Genomic DNA, 20,855 nt, shown 5'->3' with positions numbered 1-20,855 from the left:
ATTGCCAGCCTCTGAGTATACTGTGCATACACTGATGTGAAATAAACGGTTGGAGACGATGAACCAAATCGTTAAATCTACCTGCCAACATCCGAAAATATTTGAAATGCATTTCCTCGTCCATGTCTCTCAGTGGCCGGACAAGCACAGAAAATTCACCCTCCTTCAGTTTCAGTCACCGTTGTTTGAAGTTTGAGTTTCTTCGTGTTGAGTTTCAACACGAAGAAACCCAACACAGTGGCATAGAAACCCCACCGTCAACTAGCGTTTTGGCGGTGAATTGCAGAGCAATGTAGACACACCAACACACAAGTGTAAATGTTCACAACGGTGTAGGCCACTTGCGTAGGCTACGGAGTAGGCTACTACGCAGAAGCATAAATCAGCGTTAATTGGTCACATGAGACGGCGTGGGCTTATTGGGCCAGAAGGGCCTGTTACCCTGCTGTATCTCAAAAAGAACTTTAAATAAATAAAATCCAACCAGATTTTAAACACAGATAATGCTTCTTCACACTGAGATAGTACACAATGAAAATTACAAAGGTTTCTGTTGCCACGCCTTATTCAAACTGTTTTAAACAGACTGCTGGCATAGTGTTCAGCAATCTCCTCCTTTATATGACCCACAGAACAATCTGTGGTTTGAGCAGAAACAGTTTGTACAGTAAATATGTACATCATTTAACTGCCCGGTGTGCCAATATTAAGATGGGAGCCAGCTGTCCTCTCCTCTGTGCAGTTGTCTTCTTTACCCCCAGCCTCATAATTAGCTGGTATTGCATTGCCCGCAAAACATCACCGTAAATTGCCAGCGGTATCTTAGAATATTCCATCAAGGACTCCACAACTCGTGTCCTCAGTGTCAATTATTATTTATTTGTGTTTGCTCTGTTTGTCTTCTTTTGCACATTGGCTGTCTGTCAGTCTTTGTTCTAATGGTTCAGAGAATGTATAAGTACACAACCTGAAATTCTTAGTCTTCACAGACATCCACAGATCAACAAACCCCGCTGAATAAAAGACAGCAACGTCAGAACTCCAAAGACCCCCTCCCTCCACGCACAAGTAGTAGGAGAAGTATCGACACTCGCCCTCCCCCCACGTGCACCTGCAGAAGCCCCACCCCCCACCATGCAAGCTATACCAAAAGCCCCCAAAGAGATCTTGATCTGGAGTCCGTCAAAAACTACAGTCCATCCCAACACTTCGACATCTCAGACAGGCTCCCTCCCAGCTGTGAGGGAGAGAGCGGTCACCCCTGCAATGAGAGTGGTTGCAGTGTGTAGCTTTTCATTGATTCTATTATATGTCTTTATTCTACTGTGAATGTCTGCAAGAAAAAGAATCTCAGAGTAGAACTTGATGACATGCACATAATAAATTCACTTTGAACATTGAACTTTGAACTGTGAGAGTGTTTCATCATTAGAATTACCAGATCCTCTTCTCACGGATGCAGGCACTTCCTGAACACTCAGTCCAGGAGAAGTTTTTGATGGTTTGAATGGAATTGGAATAGCACGTTGCATTCTCGGGTTAATGGTTTCGGAGAGAGTTTGCAGTATCTTTCTTTGGCATTCCCCAGTATTACAAAAGCAACAAGGAACTAGCGAACAGAACTTGACCAGAAGAGGTGAATCGATAAAGAGAATACAAGACTTTAGAAGAAGACGTGGCTTGGAATATGAGGAGGAGATTCAGCAGAAAGATTTCCTCCAGCACCATCAAAAAGTTGGATGCTTTTTCAAAAGTCGCTGATGTCTGCGTTGAAACCTCCATCACTGGCGGAGCAGGTGAACAAAGCATATTTCAGAACGCATTTACTGTTCCGAACCCTTACCCTTTCAGGGGTATTCTGACAGCAACTAGACCACTATTGTACTTTCGGGGCTGTGTATTAACCAAGGACCTCCCGTTTGTCTGAAAGGTGCAAATTAAAATAAGTGTTATTAAAACGTATTTGGTTTAGACTCTATTGCTTAAGACAGGTAACTGAAGTCAGCAGCCACAGACAATCTGCTGAGCAGCTCAGCAGGTTGAGCAGCTTCTGTGGGGGGAGGGAATTGACAATGTTTTGGGTCAAGACCTTTCAGGTGCTGGGTTTTGACCTGAAACATCCTCAGCTTCTTTCTCCCCACAGACTCTGCTTGACCTGCTGAGTTCCTCCAGCAGGCTGCTGTTTGCTACAGACCTCCAGCATCTGCAGACTCTTGTGTTGACCAGAAGGTAGTCTTTGGTTTATTCACCTCTGCACATTCTCTCAAACAGACTTGAATGTCTTGGGGTGAGTGACTAGGCAGTCGATGCGGTCCTGTCTTTTGTCAGGAAATGGCAAGGTGATGAAAGGAGATAAGGGAGATCATATGCACATTTCTTCCATGCTGTGCCAAGAGAGTGAAGGGAGTGAGGGATAAAGAAAAGGGACAATGAAGGGAAGAAAAGAATGGGAAAGAGTGAGTGACAGAGAGTAAGAAGAGGAAAAGGATGGAGACAAATGATGGGGGGTGAGAAACACAGAGAGGTAGAGAGAGACTGAGAGAGGTGAAAGAAACAGAGAGTGAGAGACTGAGAGAGAGAGAGAGAGAGAGGGAGAGAATGAGATGCACGTGAGAGAGGGAAAGTGCAAGAGATTGACAGACAGATAGATAGATACAAGTCAGAAAGGAAAAACTTCTGGAAATTCCTGTCATTAGATGCTGCCTGGTGTGTTGGGTTTCTCTAGTACTTTGTGCATGTTGCTTCAGAAAAGAGAGTCAAGTTCTGGTGTCTGGTACTTCCTTACTTACTCCCTGTTATTTCGCTAGCATCTGGGACAGCAGTGAAGGTAAACCACAACAAGGTTTTGGTCCTCTCAGGGGTGGTGTCTGGTAGACAACAAAACAGCATTAGGCACTTTAACAGACAGGGGATACAGGGACCATGTACAGGAAGATCTGACTAGTTTAATTTCAAAGTCAAAGTCGAGTTTATTGTCATCTGCACAGTACTGTACTCCTGCCGCAAAAAAAAGTTCATGACGTTTGTGAGTGATGATAAACCCGATTCTGATATGGACTGAGAGTGGGAAGGGAGCAAGAAGAGTAGAATCATGATTGGGAAAAGGGGAAGGCAGAGGAGAGGGAATGGGAAGTACTAGAGAGGCATTCTGTAATGATCCATAAACCAATTGTTTGAAATCAAATGACCTTGCCTGGTATCTCAAGGCTAGATGTGTCTGCGCCCATGCCACATCCCCACCCCTGACACTCCTTCTCTGCCACCTGTCCCTCATCCCTCCCGCAGCACTCCACCCTCACCATTCCCATCATCGTTTGCTCCCGCCACATTTACAAACTCTCTCTCTGCTCCACGTTGACAAATACAGTACTGTGCAAAAGTCTTGGGCACTCTAGCTATATGTACGTGCCTAAGACTTTTGCACAGACTTCACATACACACACAGGTGCAACGAAAAACTTACTTGCAGCAGCATCTCAGGCACAGAGCATCAGATAACCAACATTCTCAAGAAAAACAGAAAATAAACATGTTATACAAAATTATACAAGAAAGAACACGATTAGAACCAAACAGCCATTGTAATGCACAGCGATAGAGCTGATCATGGTGTTGCTGTACTGAGGTGGGGATTAGGGGTGTGCCGGTCAGTTCAAGATCCAAAGCGGTTCTCGGACCTGCTGGTGTGGAACTTCAGGCATCTGTACCTCTTGTCCGATGGTGGCCTGGCCCAGATGGAGGGGATCTCTGATGATGGAAGCTGTCTTCTCGAGGCAACCCCTCCTCTAGATACTACCGATAGTGGGGAGCGACGTGCCCGTGATTATTGGGTTGAGTCCATCACTTTCTGCAGCCTGTTACATTCCTGCACATTCAAATTGCTGTACAGTAGTGTAACATTTAATGCATCCCTTTACAGCACCACCTATTAGATTGGGATTCAGTTCTCACCACTGCCTGTCGTTCGTACGTTCTCCCTGTGACCACGTAGGTTTCCTCTGGGTGCTCCAGTTTCCTCCCACTTTGTAGAAAGGGTGAGAGTTAGTGAGTGGAGGCCATCTTCTATTGGTACCAGAGCAATGGCGACATGTATGGGCTACCTCCAGCACAGCCTCATTGATTTGATTTTACACAAATGACACGTTTCACTGTGCAGGCCTGATGTTCCGATGTACATGTGACAAATAAAGCTAATATCATTTAATTTGACATCATGGTCAGTGCAGACGAGGTGGGGTGGGCTGAAGATTTAAGATTCAACATTCAAGATTGTTTAAAGTCATTTCCAGTACACAAGTGTAAATAAGAACGGAGCAATTGTTACTCTGGATCTGATGCAGCATAAATAAAACAAAAAAGATAAAGAACACAATAATAAAAAGCACAGTATATATAAATACATAAGATAGCTGTCATGGTTCGATCCGTGAAGACTGGATTTCGGTTCATGCTCCAGTCCATTGTTCCTTATTCCAGGTTTTCTGGTTTTCCCTTTTTTCTGTTGGCTGCTCTAATTGAGGCAGCTGATTCTCATTCTGGGCTGGCTACATAAATAGCTCCTTGGTTCAGCTTCAGCTGCTGGATTGTTCCTGTTCAAACTCCCTGTCTGAATCCCTTCTCTGCCCCTACCTCCTGAAGTCTTGCCCTGTAACCAGTATCTGAAGCAATGTTGTTCCTTGCCTGCACTGCTGTCAAGTTCAACTGCTGGAGCAAGATAGGAACTGTCTATTGTTGTTTGGAACTGTCTCTGTGTCTATGCCTTTGCTAGGTAGGTCTGGCTGTTTGCTGCTACCTGTGTTGGGGAACTGTCTCTCTGTGTTCTGTGTATGAGTCCTGGCCTTATGTCCTGCTCCCTAGGAGGAGTCCTGACTCTGTGTTCCAAGGCTCTGTGATCCTGCCCTCCCTTGACCAAGGCTCTTGTTCTGTCCTGTAGCCTCCTCACGTCCTTGCCTTGAGGAACTCAAGCCTTGTCATGTCCTCCCCTAGTTCTGGGGTCTGAGTCTGAGTCAAGACCCAGGTTCTGGGTCCTTGTCCAGTCTCTGGCTCGGAGACCAAGCCCAGACTCCTAGTTCCCAGTTCCTAGTCCTGGTCCTGTTTGCCTAGCCCAAATCTGTGTTCTTATCCTAGCTCCTAGTCTGCATCCAGTCACATCCCTAACTCTAGTCTCTAGTCCTGTCCTGTTCCTAGCACTTCAGTGTCTGTGTCTTGCATCTGGGTCTGCCCCAGCACCCCCATTGTGACAATAGCCTGTATTCCTAGATTGACTGGATGTCCATAAAGTGACACTAGCTGTAGGAGTGTCTGTACATAAAGTGACTCTGACAGGAAATGATGGTGGTTGGGGGTGTGGAGAGGTGAGTTAGTGGGTGGATGTGTTGATCAGAATTGCTGCTTGGAGAAGGTAACTGTTTTTGAGTCTTGTTGTCCTGGTGTGGATGTTATGTAGTCTCCTCCCTGATGGGAGAGTGACACAGTCCATGAGCAGGGTGGGTGGGACCCTTCATAATGTTACTGGCCTTTTCCAGCACCTTTCGGTGTATATGTCCTCTACTTTCTCCTCAGAGCTTTTGTGAAGGGCCTGTTCTTGTGTTGAACTCTTCTATGTTTTATCCGAAGATCAATTCTGTATTCTGTCCGAGGAACTCCATCTGACAAATGAAGGATTGAAAGATGGTTGGATTGTACAGAAGGTTCACTAATTTACCTTCTGTTCTTTCTTTGTAGTTTCTCTGCTCACATTCGCACTGATATCTGCACTAACTGTGGGAGAGTACTGTTATTACCGCAACACCTGGATTAGCTACAGCTACCAAGTGGACACAGATACGTCCAGGTACAATTTACAGATGTTTCCTTACATTCGTTTTCGGAGAGTTAGCAATGACACAGGCACTTAAGATAAAATAAGATTAACTCTTTCTGTCACACGTCCATTGAAACATCTGTATCAAATCTGCAAGGATTGTACTGGGCAGCCTATAAATATCGCTATACTCCCAGCGCTAACATTTTAAAAATTATTTTATTTATCCATCTATCTATTTATTGAGATACACATGGAACAAGCCTTTATGGCCCCTTGAGCCCTACTGCTCAGCAATCCCTCGATTTAATCCTAGCCTAATTATGGGATAATTTGCAATGACCAATTAACCCACCAACTGGTAAATCTTTGCACTGTGGGAGGAAACCAGAGCACCCAGAGGAAACCCATGGGGTCACGGGGAGAACATTCAAACCTTTACAGGCAGTGGTGGGCAGACATAGCATGCCCCCAGCTTATTAACCCTAAAGCCTGCTTGTATTTACCCTATCTATACCTCTCATAATTTTGAATACCTCCAAGTCTCCCCTCATTCTCCTGCACTCCAGGGAGTAAAGTCCTAACCCATTGAACCTTTCCCTAGAACTTACTTCATTGTCATCACACAAGAGGTCCATTCAAAGAAGCTGCACTTGAACCCAGTGGTACGGTTCTCTGCCCGATGAGAGGGGGGAGCGAAGAGAATGTCCAGGGTGGGAGCTGGGAGGGGCTCCGTGTTGGCTGATTTCCCAAGGCACCGGAAAGTGCAGATGCTCCGTCACGGGATGTGGGTGCCACGGTCAAGGGTAGCATTGCTTGCTCCTCCCCAGCTCGCAGTGAGCTGTCCTCTTGAACCACTGCAGTCCCAGTGACAAAGGAAGACTATGGGGTTTTTGGAGGAAACAAGAACTGACAAGTCCTGCAGTCAATACCAAACATTGAAGCCCAAAGGTTGATCAGAAGTCTGGAAACTGAAGCCCAGTGGTTGGCGCCCTGGATCTGTGAGTCTACAATATTTATTTATTTAGTGACAAGGGCCTTTCCGGCCTACTGAACTGCACTGCCCACCTATTTAACCCTAACCTAATCACAGGACAATTTACAATGACCAATTCACCGACTAACTGCTACGTCTTGGGACTGTGGGAAGAAAACTGAAGGAGTCCTCATGCACATGGGAAGAACATACAGGCTTTGAACTTTGAACTCTGAGACCTCGAGCTGTAATAATGTATTGGCATGGAGAGTGGATTGGTTAACCAATAGAAGGCAGAGAGTTGGTATAAATGGGTGCTTCTCCGGTTGGCAGTCAGTGGTGAGTGGGGTGCCGCAGGGGTTGGTGCTGGGCCTGCAGCTGTTTACCATGTACATTCATGATTTGGGAGAGGGGACTGAGTGTAGTGTAGCAAAATTTGCTGATCACACTAAACTGAGTGGAAAAGCAAATTGTACAGAGGATGTGGAGAGTCTGCAGAGGGATATAGATATGTTAAGTGAGTGGGCCAAGATCTGGCAGATGGAATGCAACGTTGGTAAATGCAAGATCATCCACTTTGGAAGGAATAATAGAAGAGCAGATTATTATCTAAATGGTGAAAGTTTGCAACATGCTGTTGTGCAGAGGGACTTGGGAGTGCTTGTTCATGAATTGCAAAAAGTTGGCTTGGAGGTACAACAAGTTATTAAGAAGGTAAACTGAATGTTGGCCTTCATTGCTAGAGGGATTGAATTCAAGAGCAGGGAGATCATGCTGCAACTATACAGAGTACCGGTGAGACCGCACCTGGAGTACTGTATGCAGTTCTGGTCTCCATACTTGAGGAAGGATATACTGGCTTTGGAGGCAGTGCAGAGGAGGTTCACCAGGTTGATTCCAGGGATGAAAGGGTTAACCTATGAGGAGAGATCACGTCCCCTGGGACTATACTCTCTGGAATCCAGAAGAATGAGAGAGGATCTTATAGAAACATACACAATTTTGAAAGGGATAGATAAGATAGAAGTAGGAAAGTTGTTTCCATTGGTAGGTGAGACTAGAACTAGGGGACATTGCCTCAAGATTCAGGGGAGAAGACTTAGGACGGAGATGAGGAGAAACTGTTTTTCCCAGAGAGTGGTGAATCTGTGGTATTCTCTGCCCAGGGAAGCAGTTGAGGCTTCCTCACTAAATATATTTAAGAAACAGTTAGATAGATTTTTACATAGTAGAGGAATTAAAAGTTATGGGGAAAAGACAGGTAAATGGAGCTGAGTTTACGGACAGATCAGCCATGATCTTATTGAATGGCGGGGCAGGCTCGATGGGCCTGATGGCCTCCTCCTGCTCCTATTTCTTATGTTCTTAAATCAGCTGTGATGGAATGGTGGAGCAGACTCAATGGGCCAAATGGCCAAATCTACTCCTATGTGTTGTTGTCTTAAAAAGCAGAATTTAGAATCAACGGCGATGAAGGAATGATGTTACGTTGCTCACAGAATCTTCCCCACTTGTGTCGCTGTGTGAAGGTAGAGGTGTTAAGCTGGGTAGAGAATCATCCTCTTCCAATAACTGCCACAAAAATTCCAATTCTTCCCACCCAGTCAGTGTTTGCAGGATTGCCTGTCCATTGTATTTTCACTGTAGCCATGACGATACAGTCTGCAACATCAAATGCTGGAAGAACTCAGCAGATTAGAATCAGAATTACGTTTGATATGACTGGCATATGTCATGAAATTTGTTTGTGGCATCAGTATATTACAATATATAAAAACATTATAAATTACAATAAGAGATGTGTATAAATTTGAGTTAAATAAGTAGCACAAAAAAAGAAAAAGTGGTGAGTTAGTGTACGTGGGTTCAATGTCCATTCAGAAATTGATTGGCAGAGGAGAAGGATCTGCTCCTAAGTCGCTGAGTGCCTTCAGGCTTCTGTACCTCCTTCCTGATGGTGGCAATGAGAAGAGGGCATGATCTGGGTCGTTTGCGTTGGATGCCACCTTTTTGAGGCGTCGCTACTTGATGTCCTGCGTGGGCCTTGTGCCCATGACGGAGCTGACTGAGTTTGCAACTCTCCGCAACTTATTTCCATCCTGCGCAGTAGCCCTGTCCCCTCCCCATACCAGACAGTGATACAGTCAGTTAGAATGCTCTTCACAGTACATCTGTCGAAATTTGCAAGTGTCTTTGGTGACGTACCAAATCTCCTCAAACTCCCAATGAAATACAGCCACTGCTGCGCCGTCTTTGTAATGACATCAATGTGTTGGGCCCAGGACCAGGAACTTGAGAATGTTACTCGGGTTTTGCAGCATCTGCAGAGTCTCTTGTGTTAGTGATTATATTCTGCATTGTTTTGTTTATTGTTTGCATAGCCCTGGTGTACGTCTGTACACAATGATCTGTCTGGATGGCATGCAAACAAAACTCAGCACGCGTGTCAATAATAAGACAGTTACCAAATCTAAATTTCTACTAATGTCCTTTGAATACACAGGGAGCTAATATTCTGTAAATTGTAAACCAATTTTAATTTGTTCAGAATACATTAGCCCAGAGAGCATCAACTCAGTAGTGTAGCAGTTAGATTCAGAGTCATTGAAAAGCACAGAACAGAAACCAGCCCTTCAGCTCATCCAGGCAATGCTGAACCATTTAAGCTGCCTAGTCTCATTGGCCTGCACCTGGGCCCTGGGCCATAGCCCTCCTTACCCCTACCATCCACGTACCTGTCCAGAATTAAACATTAACATCAAGCTTGCATCCACCACTTGCGCTAGCAGCTGGTTCCACACTCACAACCTTCTGTGTGGAAAAAGTTTCCCCTCATGTTCCCCTTAACTTCTCACCTTTCACCATTAACCCATGACCTTGTGGAATGTGTGGGTTTCCTCCAGATGATTTAGTGTCCTCTCACAGTCCGAAGACGTATCAGTTTGTAGGTTAGTTGGTCATTGTAAATTGTTCTGTGATTAGGCTCGGGGTAAATCGGCGGGATGCTGAGCCAGAAGGGCCTGTTCCCCACTATCTCTAAATAAAAATAAGTAAATAAATAAAACTAGACTACCTGAGGTTTGAGACATTTACAGTACATCGTAGATTTAAAGGTTCAGATTAGGTGATTAGGCCATGATTAGGATGTGGATCTTAACTAGGGTTGCCAACTGTCACATATTAGCCGAGACATCCCGTATATTAGGCTCAATTGGTTTGTCCCATACGGGACTGCCCTTGTCCCGTATTTCCCCTGCTAAGGTAGAATGTTCCTATGAAACCGTTCGTAAGCCGAAATGGCGTAAAGCGCAGAAGCAATTACTATTAATTTGGGAAAATTTTTGACCATTCCCAGACCTGAAAAATAACCTACCAAATCATACCAATAACACATAAAATCTAAAATAACACTAACATATAGTAAAAGCAGGAACGATATGATAAATACACATCCTATATAAAGTAGAAATAATGTATGTACTATGGATCAGAATCAGGAAGATTAAGCCAAAACCGATAAGATAGGTGGAGTTGTGGATAATGAAGTAGGTTTTCAAAGCTTGCAGAGAGATTTAGGCCAGTTAGAAGAGTGGGCTGAAAGACGGAAGATGGAGTTTAATGCTGATAAATGTGAGGTGCTACATTTTGGTAGGACTAATCAAAATAGGACTTACATGGTAAATGGTAGGGCATTGAAGAATGCTGTAGAACAGAGGGATCTAGGAATAATGGTGCATAGTTCCCTGAAGGTGGAATCTCATGTGGATAAGGTAGTGAAGAAAGCTTTTGGTATGCTGGCCTTTATAAATCAGAGCATTGAGAATAGGAGTTGGGACGTAATGTTGAAATTGTACAAGGCATTGATAAGGCCAAATTTGGAGTATCGTGTACAGTTTTGGTCACAGAATTATAGGAAAGATGTCAACAAAATAGAGAGAGTACAGAGAAGATTTACTAGAATGTTACCTGGGTTTCATCACCTAAGTTACAGAGAAAGGTTGAACAAGTTGGGCCTTTATTCTTTGGAACGTAGAAGGTTGAGGGGGACTTGATAGAGGTATTTAAAATTATGAGGGGGATAGATAGAGTTGACGTGGATGGGCTTTTTCCATTGAGAGTGGGGGAAATTCAAACAAGAAGACATGAGTTGAGAGTTAAAGGGCAAAAGTTTAGGGGTAACATGAGGGGGAACTTCTTTACTCAGAGAGTGGTAGCTGTGTGGAACGAGCTTCCAGCAGAAGTGGTTGAGGCAGGTTTGATGTTGTCACTTAAAGTTAAATTGGACAGCTGTATGGGCAGGAAGGGAATGGAGGGTTATGGGCTGAGTGCAGGTCGGTGGGACTAGGTGAGAGTAAGTGCTCGGCACGGACTAGGAGGGCTGAGATGGCCTGTTTCTGTGCTGTAATTGTTATATGGTTATATGATGTAGAAAAAAAAATCAAGTCACGCATGCGCACACAGGTGCCCGCACAAGGCTTCATGGTCATAGTAGTCTGTCTTGGGGTAAAGACAAGTGTCCTGTATTTGACTGTTACTTTTGTCCCTTATTTGGGAGTGAGAAAGTTTGCAATCCTAATCTTAACGATGACAAAACTGGTCACTGATAAGAGACTTGTGGTCATTGCTATCTTCCAGCCTGAAGACCATGGTGCCTTCACGTCTGTGGGTATTAGCATTGTCTGGACTGTGGATGTTTGGTGGTTAGGCCTTGAGAACAGGAGGTAATCGGAATGGGGGCGGGTAGAATGTTTGGAGAATTGACAAAAGGGACCTGAGAGTCAAATGCCAATGGCTGGTATGGAATCATAAGACATAGGAGCAGAGTTAGGCACTCAGCCCATCGAGTCTGCTCCACCGTTCCATCATGGCTGATTTACTATCCCTCTCAACCCCATTCTCCCGTTTTATTTGGAGATACAGCCCTTCCAGCCCAATGCGCCTGCCTCCCAACAATCCACATGTTTAATCCCAGCCTAATCACAGAACAATTTAGAATGACCAATTACCTCCTAAACCAATACGTTTTTGGACTGTGGGAGGAAACCAGAGCATCTGCAGAAAACCACTCATGCACACAGGAAGGAATGTACAAACTTCCTTACCACGGTTGCCAGAATTGAACTTTGAACCCTGACACCCCAAGCTGTAATAGCAGCATCTTAACCGCAACACTACAATGCAGCATTGATGCCCTTACTAATCAGGAATCTATCAACCTCCGCTTTAAATATTCTCAATAACTTGGCTTCCACAGATTCATTACCTTTGACTAAAGGAATTCCTCCTCACCTCTGTTCTATTGATGGGCTGAAGGGCCTGTTTTAGAGCGGTATACGCATGTAATTTTCCAAGGCCTACACCAGAAAAGGTCATTGGCTGCAGTCTACCGTCACTGAAAACTTGTACGTGTCCACAAAAATGCAGCAGGAGGATCATCACAGACTCTACCCACCCTGCAAACCGTCTTTTCCAAAAGCTCAAACTAGAGAAAACCTGCAAAAGCTCCCTTCTGGAAAGTGCTATAGGGCTATTAAAGCAAAAATTTCATGCCTTCTGAAAAGTTTCTTCCCCTGGGTAGTTAATCTGATCAATCATTCTAATTAACCTCCCCACCCCCTTCTATCCATCACCTCAGTCATTGCATTGAACTATAAACACTTTAAACCATTTGGTATAATGCTGAATACATTATAAATACATGCTGGTATTTATGCACATTATATTCCATATTCGGTGCTCCCAGTGTGGCCTCCTGTATATCGGTGAGACGCATTGTAGATTGGGAAACAGCTTTGCAGAGCATCTACGCTCCATCTGCTAGGTGAAGTGGGATCTCTCAGTGGCCATCCATTTTAATTCCACTCCCCATTCCCATTCCCATCCACTGTCGTGATGAGGCCATACTCAGGTCGAAGGAACAACACCTTATATTCCATCTGTCTAGCCTCCAACCTGATGATTTCTCAAACTTCTGGTAATACCCCCAACTCCACCTCCTTTGCCATTCCCCAACTCCTTTTCCCTCTCTCAACCTTATCTCCTTGCCTTCCCATCACCTCCCTCTGGTGCTCCTCTCCCCTTTTCCTTCTTCCATGGCCTCTGTTCTCTCCTACCAGACTCCCCCTTCTCCAGCCCTGTATCTCTTTCACTAATCAACTTCCCAGCTCTTTACTTCATCCCTCCTCTCCCTGTTTCACCTACCACCTTTTGTTTCTCTTTTCTCCCCCACCTTCTAAATCTACTCCTCATCTTTTTTTCTCCCATCCTGCTGAAAGGCCACGGCCTGAAACATTGACTGTGCTTTTTTTCCATTGACGCTGCCTCTCCTGCTGAGTTCCTCCAGCATTTTGTGTGTGTTGCTTGGATTTCCAGCATCTGCAGATTTTCTTTTGTTTGTAACTTAACATCTAACTTTATTTTTTACATAATTCTTTATTCTTTACAATTGTTGAAAGTTGTTGTCTTTATCGCATGACACACCAACACACCACAGCAAATTCCTAATCCATGTAAATGGCCATTTGTTAGGTACAGCTGCTCATCAATGCAGATATCTGATCAGCCAATTGTGTGGCAGCATCTCAGTGCATAAGAGTATGCAGACATGGTCAAAAGGTTCAGTTGTTGTTCAGGTCAAACATCAGAATGGGGTAGAAATGTGATCTAAGTGACTTTGATCATGGATTGTTCGTTGGTGCCAGACAGGGTGGTTTCAGTTTCTCAGAAACTGCTGACCTCCTGGGACTTTCACACACAACAGTCTCTACAGCAATGCTAGGTACAGCTATGGTCTCTAATGGTGTGAGAAACAAAAAAAAACACTCGGTGAGCAGCAGTTCTGTGGGCAAAAATGCTTTGTTAATGAGAGATTTCAGAGGGGAATGGCCAGACTGGTTCAAGCTGACAGTAACTCAAATAACCACGTGTTAAAACAGTGGTGTGCAGAAGAACGTCTCTGAACACACATCACGTTGAACTGGATGGGCTACAGTAGCAGAGCATCACAAACATACACTCATTGGCCAAGTGGCCACTGAGTGCTTATGGTGAATAAAGTTGAATCTTGATCCTTGACCACCACCAGGCCTCTGCCCCACAATTATCAGTCCAATAAAGATAAACTCCTCATCTCTTAATATACCTTATCTTTTCCCTTGTAGAGATTAGATTTGCTTTATTTCTCACATGTACATCAAAATATCAAAACACAATGAAATATGTCATTCGTGTCAGTGACCAACACCGTCCGAGGATGTCCTGGGGCCAGCCCACAGGTATCGCCATGTTCCAGTGCCAACATGGCTTACTAAACCTCACTAACCTGTAACAGATACAGCACAGTAACAGGCCAAACAGGCCCACGCCCCACAATTACACATGTGACCAATTAAACGACTAACCTTGGAATGTAGGAGAAAACCAGAGCACCCAGAGAAAACCCACATGGTTTTGGGGAGAATATATGGTACAAACTCCTTACCAACAGGGGCAGGAATTGAATCCAGGTTATTGGCTCTCTAAAATGTTAGAATGTTAGGCTTACTGCTTTGATACTGAGCCGCCACTCCTAATCTCACCTGACTACCTGTTTGGTGGTTTCCCTGTAACACTACATTCTGTTATATTACTGTTCTTCCTGCTGTATGCTCAATAATAAACATTATGGGTTCACTTTACGCATCTGAGACACACTAAGGTTCAATTTCCACAGCGTGCCGAGGTAGAAGAATTTGCGGCCTGCTCTAGTTTCTGTGCAAACCCCAAAGGCACAATATCCCCTGGGTCTTTTGTTCAGGAGGTGAGCAGCACACCCAGAAGTTCATTACATGTGAGACAGAAATTGGTGGATCTTAAGAGAATCACGAAAGATAGGGAGATGTTAGGGCAGGACGTATGAGATGAACTTACTGAGTTAATCTTCCCTTGTTAATTTGATTTCCTAAACTAGTTTTGTTTTATTTCAGCAAGCTACAGGTAAATATCGACATTACAGTGGCCATGAAGTGTGACTGTAAGTATCTGCTGATGCTTTATTTTGAGATACAGCGTGGCGACATGCCCTTCCAGCCCGATGAGCCCGCAATACCCAATCACACCCATGTGACCAATTAACCGACTAACCCATATGTAAAATGTGGGGGGAAACCAGAGCACTCGGAGGAAACCCACGTGGTCACAGGGAGAATGGCCAAACTCCTTACAGACAGAGGTAGGAATTGAACCTCGGTCGCTGGCGTAGTAAAACGCTATGCTTCCATGTGTTCTCGCAGTTCATGGACAGGAGAGATTTAGAGGACTTGGGGCTAATGTGGGCAGGTAGGAACAGCTCACTGGGCAACACAGTTAGCATAAACAAAGGGTCTTTTCCATGCTGTAGTCCCATTGACTTTGTTCTAAGTAGACCACAAGGGCCTGAATACTCATTGTACATATTCTACTATTTGTTTATTTGTTTAGCTAGCACAGGGGTTCCCAACCTTGAATCCCTTGAATCCATCTAACCCCTGGATTAGAGATACAATGTGGAATAGGCAACAACCAATTAACCTACCCAGTATGTCTTTGGACCATGGGAGGAAACCAGAGCACCTGGAGAAAACCCATGCATTCCACAGGGAGGACGTTCAGTAACTCCTTACAGATGACACTGGGATTGAACTCCAAACTCTGACACCCTGAGTTGTAATCTGTTAGTCTTGCGAGACCATGGATCTGCGCTTGGAAAGTCTTCACTCTCTAGGGCGCAGGCCTGGGCAAGGTTGTATGGAAGACCAGCATTTGCTCATGCAGCAAGTCTTCCCTCTCCACAACACCAATGTTGTCCAAGGGACAGCTTGGCACTAGTGTCGTCGCAAAGCAATGTGTAATTAAGTGCCTTGCTCAAGGACACAACACGTTGCCTCGGCTGGGGCTCAAATTCACAACCTTCAGGTCACTAGTCCAATGCCTTAACCACTTGGCCACGTGCCATCACGCTATTGCTACACTACCATAGTCATTTTATGGAGATAACTTCCATTTACCATTTCTCCTGCCCATTTTGCCAATTTATCAGTCTCATTCTATGGCTGAAGAATGTCTTGTTCTCTACCAAACCCACAACCAATCTTCACGTCTTTTGCCAGTCAGAGATCCGGTACGGTAGCACAGTGATTAGTGCATCGCTTTACAGAATCAGCCAGTAATCATTGATCAGAGTTCATTTCCCACCACTGGCTGTAAGGAGTTTGTACAGTTCCCCTGTGACCACATTGGTTTCCTCAGAGTGCTCGGGTTTCCACCCATATGCCATGACATACGGGTTAGGGTTAGTGAATCGTGGGCATGTTACACTGCAACTGGAAGCTTGGCAACACTTGCCCAGCAGAATACTCACTGATCTGATTTGATGCCAACAATGCATTTTTCTGTGTGTTTTAATGTACACTTGATGAATAAGGTGAATCGTTTAATCTTTAAAATACTCTTTTAAAACGTTTTTGCACATTGGTTGCTTTGTTTGTGTGTAGCTTTTCATTGCTTCTATTGTATTTCATTGTTCCATTGTGAATACCTGCAAGAAAATGAATCTCAGCGTATTATATGGTGACATGTACTTTGAACCATCTGCTAAATTATCAAAGCAGAAAGAAAATGAGCCTAAGGTCATCTCTGTTGTTTTTTTGTCCAAAGATATAGGAGCAGACATCACTGAGCAACTGGATAGGCACGTCCATGGGTTGGAGGATTTTCAATACGAACCTGTGAGTTTTTGTTTTCACTTTGTATTCATGCTGATTTTTTACACAATCTTGTGATCTTGCTCAGCGTTACTGAAAAGGATGGTTTAGCACTGGGTAACGTACACAGACTTGGAGCCTGGAAATGCCGCTGTCCTTTTTAAAAGAATAAAATCTCAAATGTTCATTGATGCACCAAGTCAGGGAGCCATTTGAGGGGATTGTGGACACAATTCACCGCACAGACAGCAAAGTTCAAACCAAATTTTTATCAAAGTATACATCCTATACATGCACTTTATTCACACTGGTTCAGGACTCTGGCACGCACTTTATTCACACTGGTTCAGGACTCTGGTGGTTGAGAGGTAATAACTGTTCCTGAACCAGGTGGCGTGAGTCCTGAGGCTCCTGTACCACCTTCCCAATGACAGCAGCAAGGAGAGAGCATGGCCTGGATGGTGGGGTCCCAGATGAGGCATGCTGCTTTCTAGCGGCAGCTATCACATAGAAAGAAGCTATTCAATCCAACTGGCTTCACAGAGCCATACAGCACAAATACAGTCCCCAGGCCCAACTTTCCATGTTGACCAAGTTGCCTACCTTGGTCTACCTTGACACGTTGCTTGTCAGTCTTCGTTTATGTATAGCTGTTCATTGTCCTTGCACCTTGCTTGTTTATCTCTTTGTTGTGTGCAGTTTTTCATTGATTCTATTAAGTTTCTTTGTAGTTACTGAGAAAGTCTGCAAGAAAATGAATCTCAAGGTAGTACGTGGTGACATAGAACATAGAGCACTACACAGCAGTATCACAATGTTCGTTGTTTGTCAGTTTTTGTCAGCTTTTCATAAATTCTATTGTATTTCTTGTTCTACAGTGAACACCTGCAAGAAAATAAATTCCGATGTTGAAATCAAACCCACATCCTCCTCTTCTGCTGGCAGCTCATTCTACCCTCTGAGTGAAGAAGCGCCCCCTCAGGATCCCCTGAAATACTTCACCTTTCGCCCTTAACCTATGACTTCTAGTTCTAGCCTCACCCAACCTCAATGGGGAAAACACACACAAAATGCTGGACAAACTCAGCAGCTCAGGCAGCATCAATGGAAAAAAATAAACAGTCGACATTTGGGCCAAGGCCCTTCAGGGCAGTGGGAAAAACCTGCTTGTATGAACCCAATCTATACCCCTCATAAGTTTGTATGCCTCTATCAAATCTCCCCTCATTCTCCTATGCTCCAGGGAATAAAGTCCTAACCTATTCAATCTTTTCCTAGAACTTGGGTCCTCAAGTTCCAGCAACATCCTTGTAAATTTTCTCTGCACTTTTCAAGCTTATTTACTTCTTGCCTGTAGGTGGGTGACCAAGGCAGCACACAACACTCCAAATTAGACCTCACCAACAATTTATACAATTTCAACATTTTCATTCCAACTCCTGTACTCAATACTTTCATTTATGAAGAACAATTTGCCAGTAGCTTTCCTCACAACACTATCTACCTGTGATGTCAATTTTAAGGAATTATGGATCTGTATTCCCAGATCCCTTTGTTCTACAGCAGTTCTCAGTGCCCTACCACTCATTATGTAAGACCTACCTGGTTGGTCCCCCAAAAGTCCTATACTTCACTACTGCCTGTATTAAATTTCATCTGCCATTTTTCAGCCCATTTTTCCAGCTGGTCCAGATTCCACTACAAGCTTTGAAAGTCTTCCTCAATGTCCACTACACCCTCATTCTTGGTGTCATCCACAAATTTGCTGATCCAGTTAACCACACTATCACTTAAAGGATTGACGGTGGATATGCAATGGCAAGCATTTAAAGGTTGCATGGATGAACTACAACAATTGTTCATCCCAGTTTGGCAAAAGAATAAATCAAGGAAGGTAGTGCACCCGTGGCTGACGAGAAATTAGGGATAGTATCAATTCCAAAGAAGAAGCATACAAATTAGCCAGAGAAAGTGGCTCACCTGAGGACTGGGAGAAATTCATGAGTTCAGCAGAGGAGGACAAAGGGCTTAATTAGGAAGGGGAAAAAAGATTGAGAGAAAACTGGCAAGGAACATAAAAACGGACTGTAAAAGCTTTTATAGATATGTAAAAAGGAAAAGACTGGTAAAGACAAATGTAGGTCCCCTGCAGACAGAAACAGGTGAATTGATTATGGGGAGCAAGGACATGGCAGACCAATTGAATAATTACTTTGGTTCTGTCTTCACTAAGGAGGACATAAATAATCTTCCAGAAATAGTAGGGGACAGAGGGTCCAGTGAGATGGAGGAACTGAGCGAAATACATGTTAGTAGGGAAGTGGTGTTAGGTAAATTGAAGGGATTGAAGGCAGATAAATCCCCAGGGCCAGATGGTCTGCATCCTAGAGTGCTTAAGGAAGTAGCCCAAGAAATAGTGGATGCATTAGTGATAATTTTTCAAAACTCGTTAGATTCTGGACTAGTTCCTGAGGATTGGAGGGTGGCTAATGTAACTCCACTTTTTAAAAAAGGAGGGAGAGAGAAACCGGGGAATTATAGACCGGTTAGCCTAAAGTCGATGGTGGGGAAACTGCTGGAGTCAGTTATCAAGGATGTGATAACAGCACATTTGGAAAGCGGTGAAATGATCGGACAAAGTCAGCATGGATTTGTGAAAGGAAAATCATGTCTGACGAATCTCATAAAATTTTTTGAGGATGTAACTAGTAGAGTGGATAGGGGAGAACCAGTGGATGTGGTATATTTGGATTTTCAAAAGGCTTTTGACAAGGTCCCACACAGGAGATTAGTGTGCAAACTTAAAGCACACGGTACTGGGGGTAAGGTATTGGTGTGGGTGGAGAATTGGTTAGCAGACAGGAAGCAAAGAGTGGGAATAAACGGGACCTTTTCAGAATGGCAGGCGGTGACTAGTGGGGTACCGCAAGGCTCAGTGCTGGGACCCCAGTTGTTTACAATATATATTAATGACTTGGATGAGGGAATTAAATGCAGCATCTCCAAGTTTGCGGATGACACGAAGCTGGGTGGCAGTGTTAGCTGTGAGGAGGATGCTAAGAGGATGCAGAGTGACTTGGATAGGTTGGGTGAGTGGGCAAATTCATGGCAGATGCAATTTAATGTGGATAAATGTGAAGTTATCCACTTTGGTGGCAAAAATAGGAAAACAGATTATTATCTGAATGGTGGCCGATTAGGAAAAGGGGAGGTGCAACAAGACCTGGGTGTCATTATACACCAGTCATTGAAAGTGGGCATGCAGGTACAGCAGGCGGTGAAAAAGGCGAATGGTATGCTGGCATTTATAGCAAGAGGATTCGAGTACAGGAGCAGGGAGGTACTACTGCAGTTGTACAAGGCCTTGGTGAGACCACACCTGGAGTATTGTGTGCAGTTTTGGTGTCCTAATCTGAGGAAAGACATCCTTGCCATAGAGGGAGTACAAAGAAGGTTCACCAGATTGATTCCTGGGATGGCAAGACTTTCATATGAAGAAAGACTGGATGAACTGGGCTTGTACTCGTTGGAATTTAGAAGATTGAGGGGGGATCTGATTGAAACGTATAAGATCCTAAAGGGATTGGACAGGCTAGATGCAGGAAGATTGTTCCCGATGTTGGGGAAGTCCAGAACGAGGGGCCACAGTTTGAGGATAGAGGGGAAGCCTTTCAGGACAGAGATTAGGAAAAACTTGTGAATCTATGGAATTCTCTGCCACAGGAATCAGTTGAGGCCAGTTCATTGGCTATATTTAAGAGGGAGTTAGATGTGGCCCTTGTGGCTACGGGGGTCAGGGGGTATGGAGGGAAGGCTGGGGCGGGGTTCTGAGTTGGAGGATCAGCCATGATCATAATAAATGACGGTGCAGGCTCGAAGGACCGAATGGCCTACTCCTGCACCTATTTTCTATGTTTCTATCATCCAGATCATCTATATAGATGATAAACAACAGCAGACCTAGCACTGACTCCTGCGGTACTCTACTAGTCACAGGCCTCCACTCAGAGAGGAAATCATCTATAACCAGTCTTTGGCTTCATCCACAAAGCGTATATCTAATCCAATTTACTACCTCACCTTGAATGTCAAGCAACTGAATCTTCTTGACCAATCTCCCATGCAGGACCTTGTCAAAGGCCTTGCCTTTGTTAAGGTTCATGTAGACAACGTTCTTCAAGTTTCCTGGTAACTTTCTTAGAAAATCTTCATAAGCTTGCTTAGAAACATAGAAAATAGGTGCAGGAGTAGGCCATTTGGCCCTTCGAGCCTGCACCGCCATTTATTATGATCATGGCTGATCATCCAACTCAGAACCCCAACATCCAACTCCACTCTACTGGTTACACCCTCAAAA

At 44.3% G+C, this 20,855-nt stretch overlaps 2 protein-coding genes across 3 annotated transcripts in view; one reads left to right on the top strand and one right to left on the bottom strand.

Moving 5' to 3' along the window:
• Window positions 1–20,855, bottom strand: part of LOC134353561 (ovochymase-2-like) — a 77,872-nt gene that overhangs the window by 44,272 nt on the left and 12,745 nt on the right. The gene's annotated exons all lie outside the window — the stretch shown is intronic.
• Window positions 1,498–20,855, top strand: part of LOC134353562 (endoplasmic reticulum-Golgi intermediate compartment protein 2-like) — a 54,058-nt gene continuing 34,700 nt past the window's right edge. For both annotated transcript variants that reach the window (XM_063061601.1, XM_063061602.1), the window contains exons 1-4: window positions 1,498–1,796; window positions 5,725–5,833; window positions 14,744–14,790; window positions 16,452–16,522. In XM_063061601.1, the coding sequence (XP_062917671.1) occupies window positions 1,688–1,796; window positions 5,725–5,833; window positions 14,744–14,790; window positions 16,452–16,522 (336 nt within the window). In that variant the 5' untranslated portion in view covers window positions 1,498–1,687. The remainder of the gene's footprint in view (window positions 1,797–5,724; window positions 5,834–14,743; window positions 14,791–16,451; window positions 16,523–20,855) is intronic.

The sequence above is a fragment of the Mobula hypostoma genome, chromosome 11, assembly GCF_963921235.1.
Source record: "Mobula hypostoma chromosome 11, sMobHyp1.1, whole genome shotgun sequence".
In the NCBI taxonomy this organism is placed as follows: Eukaryota; Metazoa; Chordata; class Chondrichthyes; order Myliobatiformes; family Myliobatidae; genus Mobula; species Mobula hypostoma.
This window is presented reverse-complemented; position numbering and strand designations above follow the sequence as displayed.